At 51.5% G+C, this 10268-nt stretch overlaps 2 protein-coding genes across 2 annotated transcripts in view; one reads left to right on the top strand and one right to left on the bottom strand.

The window, feature by feature from the left end:
- CEP112 (centrosomal protein 112) overlaps window positions 1-348 on the bottom strand; it is a gene marked incomplete at its 3' end in the record, with an annotated part of 145596 nt that extends 145248 nt beyond the window's left edge. Inside the window, exon 1 of the mRNA XM_018573219.1 lies at window positions 304-348. The remainder of the gene's footprint in view (window positions 1-303) is intronic.
- Window positions 349-5039: 4691 nt separating this feature from the next.
- On the top strand, window positions 5040-6734 carry LOC108801285 (E3 ubiquitin-protein ligase Midline-1-like). Its single transcript, XM_018573218.1, has one exon. It carries the CDS (start codon window positions 5040-5042, stop codon window positions 6732-6734), a length of 1695 nt encoding a protein of 564 aa, XP_018428720.1.
- Window positions 6735-10268: the final 3534 nt, after the last annotated feature.

Here is a 10268-nt window from a genome sequence, read left to right as displayed (position 1 = left end):
GGGGGTGGTTTGGAGCAGAGGAAGTCCCTGGGGGCGATGATGGGGGTCAGTATCACGGGGATTTGTTTTTCGGCCTGGTGTAGCGAGCTCACTCCTCATTGGATATTCTGTGCACCGTGAACAGGCTCTAATCCCTCAGTGAAGGAACCTCGATGTGTGCTGTCTCCCTCCCTCGGAGATATGTACACTAAGCTCCCCTCTACCCCTGACAGCAGCTTATGAGGCTTAGGCAGTGCATACAATGTCCTTCTAATTCTGTGACTGAGGTAAATGTAATGTTATTCCAATGTTTACAAACCTCACCGGCTCAGCTGTGGCTCCCTCAGATTTGAACGGGCGCAGTGACGTATTTCCTGCGACCGCCACCCGGACTCCATAGCAACGCCGGACGCCTTGTTCCCTCCGCTAGTTGCAGGAGGCGCGGGTTACTTCTACTCCCTCTCTGGCTACTTTTGGGTACTGGAGTTAACATAGAAAAGAACGGAGATGTGAGAACGGAGATGGGAGGTGCTCTACTGCCCCTGGTGGCAGCTCTTCGGTACTGCAACGTACTTAGAAAAGAACAGGGATATAAGATTGGATGTGGGAGGTGTTCTGCTGCCTTCGGTGGCTGCTCTGAGGTACTGCTCCGTGCGTTGACGGAGAGGGGAACGGTGGCTAGAAGATGGGGGGGTACTCTGCTGCCCTCAGTGGACAGTGTGGGGTACTACATCATGGAAGAAGGGCAGCTTGTCACAATCTGGCTGCATTCACACCTAGGCGTCACCGTTTTTTTGCGCAGTTTTGCTTATGTAGTTTGCACGTTTTTGCGCATTTGTTACACCCCTTCTAAATACGCAATAAACACGCAATAAACACACATACAAAAATGGTCACATGTTTTCCAGGATTTTCTATTGAAGCCTAAGGGGCCAAACGTGCGCAAAAAGACCCCCAAAAAAGCTCATAAACCTTTTTGAGCGCCCGGCGTTTCCCAGCGTGTGACATGAGAGTGTAGGGGCCAATCACATCGCCCCTCCTGACTGGTATTTCCACGTTCTAGGAGGGGGTCTATAGTATAGGGGCGATACGGCGCCCCACAATGACAAAGGGAACCGGTTCAGGAAGGAATACAGGCGCTCATTGTGGGAGGGGCAGAGACACCAACTACTGGAGGAAATCTCCTCATTGTGGGAGGGGCAGAGACCAAAACTACTGGAGGAAATCTCATCATTGTGGGAGGGGCAGAGACCAAAACTACTGGAGGAAATCTCATCATTGTGGGAGGGGCAGAGACCAAAACTACTGGAGGAAATCTCATCATTGTGGGAGGGGCAGAGACCAAAACTACTGGAGGAAATCTCATCATTGTGGGAGGGGCAGAGACCAAAACTACTGGAGGAAATCTCATCATTGTGGGAGGGGCAGAGACCAAAACTACTGGAGGAAATCTCATCATTGTGGGAGGGGCAGAGACCAAAACTACTGGAGGAAATCTCATCATTGTGGGAGGGGCAGAGACCAAAACTACTGGAGGAAATCTCATCATTGTGGGAGGGGCAGAGACCAAAACTACTGGAGGAAATCTCATCATTGTGGGAGGGGCAGAGACCAAAACTACTGGAGGAAATCTCATCATTGTGGGAGGGGCAGAGACCAAAACTACTGGAGGAAATCTCATCATTGTGGGAGGGGCAGAGACCAAAACTACTGGAGGAAATCTCATCATTGTGGGAGGGGCAGAGACCAAAACTACTGGAGGAAATCTCATCATTGTGGGAGGGGCAGAGACCAAAACTACTGGAGGAAATCTCATCATTGTGGGAGGGGCAGAGACCAAAACTACTGGAGGAAATCTCATCATTGTGGGAGGGGCAGAGACCAAAACTACTGGAGGAAATCTCATCATTGTGGGAGGGGCAGAGACCAAAACTACTGGAGGAAATCTCATCATTGTGGGAGGGGCAGAGACCAAAACTACTGGAGGAAATCTCATCATTGTGGGAGGGGCAGAGACCAAAACTACTGGAGGAAATCTCATCATTGTGGGAGGGGCAGAGACCAAAACTACTGGAGGAAATCTCATCATTGTGGGAGGGGCAGAGACCAAAACTACTGGAGGAAATCTCATCATTGTGGGAGGGGCAGAGACCAAAACTACTGGAGGAAATCTCATCATTGTGGGAGGGGCAGAGACCAAAACTACTGGAGGAAATCTCATCATTGTGGGAGGGGCAGAGACCAAAACTACTGGAGGAAATCTCATCATTGTGGGAGGGGCAGAGACCAAAACTACTGGAGGAAATCTCATCATTGTGGGAGGGGCAGAGACCAAAACTACTGGAGGAAATCTCATCATTGTGGGAGGGGCAGAGACCAAAACTACTGGAGGAAATCTCATCATTGTGGGAGGGGCAGAGACCAAAACTACTGGAGGAAATCTCATCATTGTGGGAGGGGCAGAGACCAAAACTACTGGAGGAAATCTCATCATTGTGGGAGGGGCAGAGACCAAAACTACTGGAGGAAATCTCATCATTGTGGGAGGGGCAGAGACCAAAACTACTGGAGGAAATCTCATCATTGTGGGAGGGGCAGAGACCAAAACTACTGGAGGAAATCTCATCATTGTGGGAGGGGCAGAGACCAAAACTACTGGAGGAAATCTCATCATTGTGGGAGGGGCAGAGACCAAAACTACTGGAGGAAATCTCATCATTGTGGGAGGGGCAGAGACCAAAACTACTGGAGGAAATCTCATCATTGTGGGAGGGGCAGAGACCAAAACTACTGGAGGAAATCTCATCATTGTGGGAGGGGCAGAGACCAAAACTACTGGAGGAAATCTCATCATTGTGGGAGGGGCAGAGACCAAAACTACTGGAGGAAATCTCATCATTGTGGGAGGGGCAGAGACCAAAACTACTGGAGGAAATCTCATCATTGTGGGAGGGGCAGAGACCAAAACTACTGGAGGAAATCTCATCATTGTGGGAGGGGCAGAGACCAAAACTACTGGAGGAAATCTCATCATTGTGGGAGGGGCAGAGACCAAAACTACTGGAGGAAATCTCATCATTGTGGGAGGGGCAGAGACCAAAACTACTGGAGGAAATCTCATCATTGTGGGAGGGGCAGAGACCAAAACTACTGGAGGAAATCTCATCATTGTGGGAGGGGCAGAGACCAAAACTACTGGAGGAAATCTCATCATTGTGGGAGGGGCAGAGACCAAAACTACTGGAGGAAATCTCATCATTGTGGGAGGGGCAGAGACCAAAACTACTGGAGGAAATCTCATCATTGTGGGAGGGGCAGAGACCAAAACTACTGGAGGAAATCTCATCATTGTGGGAGGGGCAGAGACCAAAACTACTGGAGGAAATCTCATCATTGTGGGAGGGGCAGAGACCAAAACTACTGGAGGAAATCTCATCATTGTGGGAGGGGCAGAGACCAAAACTACTGGAGGAAATCTCATCATTGTGGGAGGGGCAGAGACCAAAACTACTGGAGGAAATCTCATCATTGTGGGAGGGGCAGAGACCAAAACTACTGGAGGAAATCTCATCATTGTGGGAGGGGCAGAGACCAAAACTACTGGAGGAAATCTCATCATTGTGGGAGGGGCAGAGACCAAAACTACTGGAGGAAATCTCATCATTGTGGGAGGGGCAGAGACCAAAACTACTGGAGGAAATCTCATCATTGTGGGAGGGGCAGAGACCAAAACTACTGGAGGAAATCTCATCATTGTGGGAGGGGCAGAGACCAAAACTACTGGAGGAAATCTCATCATTGTGGGAGGGGCAGAGACCAAAACTACTGGAGGAAATCTCATCATTGTGGGAGGGGCAGAGACCAAAACTACTGGAGGAAATCTCATCATTGTGGGAGGGGCAGAGACCAAAACTACTGGAGGAAATCTCATCATTGTGGGAGGGGCAGAGACCAAAACTACTGGAGGAAATCTCATCATTGTGGGAGGGGCAGAGACCAAAACTACTGGAGGAAATCTCATCATTGTGGGAGGGGCAGAGACCAAAACTACTGGAGGAAATCTCATCATTGTGGGAGGGGCAGAGACCAAAACTACTGGAGGAAATCTCATCATTGTGGGAGGGGCAGAGACCAAAACTACTGGAGGAAATCTCATCATTGTGGGAGGGGCAGAGACCAAAACTACTGGAGGAAATCTCATCATTGTGGGAGGGGCAGAGACCAAAACTACTGGAGGAAATCTCATCATTGTGGGAGGGGCAGAGACCAAAACTACTGGAGGAAATCTCATCATTGTGGGAGGGGCAGAGACCAAAACTACTGGAGGAAATCTCATCATTGTGGGAGGGGCAGAGACCAAAACTACTGGAGGAAATCTCATCATTGTGGGAGGGGCAGAGACCAAAACTACTGGAGGAAATCTCATCATTGTGGGAGGGGCAGAGACCAAAACTACTGGAGGAAATCTCATCATTGTGGGAGGGGCAGAGACCAAAACTACTGGAGGAAATCTCATCATTGTGGGAGGGGCAGAGACCAAAACTACTGGAGGAAATCTCATCATTGTGGGAGGGGCAGAGACCAAAACTACTGGAGGAAATCTCATCATTGTGGGAGGGGCAGAGACCAAAACTACTGGAGGAAATCTCATCATTGTGGGAGGGGCAGAGACCAAAACTACTGGAGGAAATCTCATCATTGTGGGAGGGGCAGAGACCAAAACTACTGGAGGAAATCTCATCATTGTGGGAGGGGCAGAGACCAAAACTACTGGAGGAAATCTCATCATTGTGGGAGGGGCAGAGACCAAAACTACTGGAGGAAATCTCACCATTGTGGGAGGGGCAGAGACACAAGTACTGTGGGGGATGGGAGGAAAGGTTGCTCTCTATGACAGTTTCCTTGCTCTCTCGGTCACTATTTTGCTGTTCTCTCAGTGCTGATCCTGATAACATTGTACATTTGGTTGTCGCCTTCTCTAGAACTGTGTACATGACATAAAAACTATTCTTAGCTGGAAATCCTGGAAAAGTCCCATAACTGGCAGGTGGGGAGCGGTGATGGGGTTTCACCCACATCTCAGGTTGTCAGACCAGTCGGGTAAGGTTGGGTCACATTCCTGCAGACAATACACTCGCACTGAACCCGTCTCCCAGCCTGTATACAGCAGCGCTGGGCTCCCGGAGGGTCTGGCCATGGCGTCTCCCGATCCCAGAGTCGAACTGACTTGCTCAGTCTGTGTGGAGATATTTAAAGATCCGGTGACCCTGCCATGCGGGCACAGCTTCTGCCAGGGCTGCATCACACGCACATGGGACAGCCAGGAGAAGGACGAGTCCGCCTGCCCAGAGTGCCAGCGGAGATACAGGAAGCGCCCCGAGCTGAGGAGAAGCATCCGGCTGGCGAACCTGGTGGAGTGTTTCAGCCCTTCAAAGCCGGAGCAGCCGGAGAACGGGATCTTCTGTGGCCAGTGCATCCAGATCCCGGTACCGGCGGTGAAATCCTGTCTGCACTGTGAAGTGTCTCTGTGCGACAACCATCTGAGATTCCACAGGAAGTCACCGGAGCACGTCTTATGTGACCCTGCCGCTTCTTTGGGGAACAGGAAGTGCTCCGTCCATAGGAAGATCCTGGAGTATTACTGCGCCCAAGACTCCACCTTAATCTGTGCCTCCTGCAGGCTGGATGGGGACCACCAAGGGCACCCGGTGAAGGCGCTCCGTGAGGTCTCTGAGAATAAGAAGGACCAGCTCAGGAAGGATATGAAAGACATGTATGTGAAGAGAAGGAAGATGGAGGAAAGGGTCCAGCAAGTGCGGGAACGCAGACATAGGGCCCAGGAAAGAGTCGACGGTGTAACAGGGGGGGTCATGGCTCTGTTCAGAGACATCAGGACACAACTGGAGGACCTGGAGAGGAGAATCCTGACCGAGATCTCCCGCCACCATGAGGTTATACTCTCATTCTCCGATCTGATCCAGCAGCTGGAACTAAAGAAGGACAAGCTGTCCCGCAGGATCCAACGTATGGAGGAGCTTTGTGGGGTCCATGACCCTCTGACTGTTATAATGGGAGAGGATGTGGACGGAGAGGACTTCTGTGACCCCGATGAGGGGGACGAGGACCTGTATTCTGGTGACCTGGATGAGGGTCTCATCTCTGAGATGGTACATACTGGTTTATCTGACCTCATGAGTGGAGTGATGAGAGGAATCTATGTGCAAGGTCCTGCCGAGGTTCTCCTGGATGTGAGCACGGCCGCCCGCAATGTGCGGATATCACATGACCTGAAGACCATTTCCCTTCCATGTGAGGAGGACCCGGCAGACGGCTCTCAGGACTGTGGTCTGGTGTTCAGCTCCAGGAGCTTTTCCTCCGGACGCCATTACTGGGAAGTGGAGACCAGTGAACTGGGAGACTGCGATTTCGGGGTCGCTTACCCCAGTATGGAGCGGACGTCCAGCTTGGGGAGCGATGGCAAGTCTTGGTGTATGTGTAAGTGGAATGTGAATACCTCGAATCGCTACTTAGTGGCACATGACAACGCTTTCATAGACATAGACCAGGGGGTGTCCTGTAACAGGTTCGGGGTGTACCTGGACTGTGAGGCCGGGCGCCTCTCCTTTTATGAGCTGTCCATCCCGATCCGGCACCTCCACACCTTCTCCACCACCTTCACCGTGCCCCTCCATGCCGGGTTTTCTGTGTCCAATAATGGTGACCTGTCCCCCGTATGGATAACCATCAGGAACTAGAAGGTCTACATGGACATGAGATGGGGCTTGGCTGATCTGTGGCCCCCAGAAGACTCCCCCAACCAACTGCCTGTGCGCCCCCGTTCCCTACTCCGCCATGCTCCCCACTTCTTCCCATGGACCTGCACCTCCACCGAGCCCCTCCATGCCGGGTTTTCTGTGTCCAATAATGGTGACCTGTCCCCCGTATGGATAACCATCAGGAACTAGAAGGTCTACATGGACATGAGATGGGGCTTGGCTGATCTGTGGCCCCCAGAAGACTCCCCCAACCAACGGCCTGTGCGCCCCCGTTCCCTACTCCGCCATGCTCCCCACTTCTTCCCATGGACCTGCACCTCCACTGAGCCCCTCCATGCCGGGTTTTCTGTGTCCAATAATGGGGACCTGTCCCCCGTATGGATAACCATCAGGAACTAGAAGTTCTACATGGACATGAGATGGGGCTTGGCTGATCTGTGGCCCCCAGAAGACTCCCCCAACCAACGGCCTGTGCGCCCCCGTTCCCTACTCCGCCATGCTCCCCACTTCTTCCCATGGACCCGCACCTCCAGGTCAGATGAATGTCATGTGTGACCAGAGACAGGCCAGTACCAGGAAACACATTCCCAAAAATCATTTTCAGCCAATGAGATCTGAGAATGAAAGTCACATGACAGAAATAAAGATCTTGGTGAACTGAGCCCCCCGTGTCTGCACGTCGCACTGCCCTCTGATTGGCTGACTCAGGTAATAGGAAACATTCTGGGTGGAAGTCACAATAGAGCAAGCTTGGCCCCCCCTGGCTGTGCTGAAACTACAAATCCCAGCATGTCTCTAGCAGTCATTCCTGTGGAGTCTTGTGGTGTCTCATGGGGTTTGTAGTTTCACAGCAGCTGAAGGCCGAGGTTGTCCTCTCCGGTAATAGAATGATATTCACACGTATGTCAGACTCCCTGCACACGGCAAGCCTTCGCTTCTGCGGTTCCATTTATAATAAAAATATTGTTTTTATATTTTCTATATTTCTTATGTTTCTGTTTTCTCTAAAATATGTCCCAGCACAGGAAGTGACATCATTGTGACTCCTCCCATGTAGGTGAATAGAAGGCTCCATTGTTACCCCTCAATAGAAGGTGACTGCAGTATATAGTATCGCCACTAGAGGTCCTCATAGCACCACCCAGCACAGGCAAATCCATCCCCACACTCAGGAGCCTCTCATATCATTCCAGAGGAGGTTCACTGACCGGTAACACATGACATTTATAGTCTATCTGACCTCCGTCCTCCCCTTCAGTCTTCTATCTGACCTCCGTTCTCCACTTCAGTCTTACATCTGACCTCCGTCCTTCCCTTCAGTCTTCTATCTGACCTCCGTCCTTTCTCCACCACCTTCACCGTGCCCCTCCATGCCGGGTTTTCTGTGTCCAATAATGGTGACCTGTCCCCCGTATGGATAACCATCAGGAACTAGAAGGTCTACATGGACATGAGATGGGGCTTGGCTGATCTGTGGCCCCCAGAAGACTCCCCCAACCAACTGCCTGTGCGCCCCCGTTCCCTACTCCGCCATGCTCCCCACTTCTTCCCATGGACCTGCACCTCCACTGAGCCCCTCCATGCCGGGTTTTCTGTGTCCAATAATGGGGACCTGTCCCCCGTATGGATAACCATCAGGAACTAGAAGTTCTACATGGACATGAGATGGGGCTTGGCTGATCTGGGGCCCCCAGAAGACTCCCCCAACCAACGGCCTGTGCGCCCCCGTTCCCTACTCCGCCATGCTCCCCACTTCTTCCCATGGACCTGCACCTCCACTGAGCCCCTCCATGCCGGGTTTTCTGTGTCCAATAATGGGGACCTGTCCCCCGTATGGATAACCATCAGGAACTAGAAGTTCTACATGGACATGAGATGGGGCTTGGCTGATCTGTGGCCCCCAGAAGACTCCCCCAACCAACGGCCTGTGCGCCCCCGTTCCCTACTCCGCCATGCTCCCCACTTCTTCCCATGGACCCGCACCTCCAGGTCAGATGAATGTCATGTGTGACCAGAGACAGGCCAGTACCAGGAAACACATTCCCAAAAATCATTTTCAGCCAATGAGATCTGAGAATGAAAGTCACATGACAGAAATAAAGATCTTGGTGAACTGAGCCCCCCGTGTCTGCACGTCGCACTGCCCTCTGATTGGCTGACTCAGGTAATAGGAAACATTCTGGGTGGAAGTCACAATAGAGCAAGCTTGGCCCCCCCTGGCTGTGCTGAAACTACAAATCCCAGCATGTCTCTAGCAGTCATTCCTGTGGAGTCTTGTGGTGTCTCATGGGGTTTGTAGTTTCACAGCAGCTGAAGGCCGAGGTTGTCCTCTCCGGTAATAGAATGATATTCACACGTATGTCAGACTCCCTGCACACGGCAAGCCTTCGCTTCTGCGGTTCCATTTATAATAAAAATATTGTTTTTATATTTTCTATATTTCTTATGTTTCTGTTTTCTCTAAAATATGTCCCAGCACAGGAAGTGACATCATTGTGACTCCTCCCATGTAGGTGAATAGAAGGCTCCATTGTTACCCCTCAATAGAAGGTGACTGCAGTATATAGTATCGCCACTAGAGGTCCTCATAGCACCACCCAGCACAGGCAAATCCATCCCCACACTCAGGAGCCTCTCATATCATTCCAGAGGAGGTTCACTGACCGGTAACACATGACATTTATAGTCTATCTGACCTCCGTCCTCCCCTTCAGTCTTCTATCTGACCTCCGTTCTCCACTTCAGTCTTACATCTGACCTCCGTCCTTCCCTTCAGTCTTCTATCTGACCTCCGTCCTCCCCTTCAGTCTTCTATCTGACCTCCGTCCTCCCCTTCATTCTTCTATCTGACCTCCGTCCTTCCCTTCAGTCTTCCACAGATGTACCGGCTCCTCCCCTCCCTCTGATGTCACTGCACACTGGGAGCTCCTCACAATGTGCATTAGAAGCTGCAGCAAGTCATATAGAGCTCCGCCTCATATCCTGGCTTGAGGACGTCCAGCATCACCTAGTCCTTTCGCCCCCAGCCTGACTGTCCTTGGCCCCGCCCCTTTCATTCATTGGATTCCAGTTCTTTGAATCATGGAGCCTCAGCATCACATGTGGGTGGTCTCTATGCAAATGAAGCCTGCCTAGGAACGCCCACTCCTTCCAGACTGACACCCGCCCATCAAGACAGTTTGATATTTTCATAACTCCTCCCACTGCTGTCATCAGGGCTGAGGGCTCTGGAGAGAAGTACTGACTCAGGGTGCTGTGATGTTTTCAGGAAGCCATGTACAGCCTCCCGCTGGCCCCTCCCACCAGCCATGATCTGCCCCTCCCACCTGCCATGATCTGCCTGCATTACATAGAGAAGCGCAGAGAAGGTTTATTTAATGTAATAATGTCATTATAATGCTGATGAGGGGGGAGGGGGGCAGGGGAGGCCATATAGAAGCAGATTAAACAAAGTCTAAAGTCAGACCCCCCGATCAATATTCGGATATCCCCCCCCCCCTGTGTATATAGCAC

The sequence above is a fragment of the Nanorana parkeri genome, unplaced genomic scaffold (genome assembly GCF_000935625.1).
Source record: "Nanorana parkeri isolate BGI_ZX_2015 unplaced genomic scaffold, ASM93562v1 scaffold2279, whole genome shotgun sequence".
Lineage (NCBI taxonomy): Eukaryota > Metazoa > Chordata > Amphibia > Anura > Dicroglossidae > Nanorana > Nanorana parkeri.
This window is presented reverse-complemented; position numbering and strand designations above follow the sequence as displayed.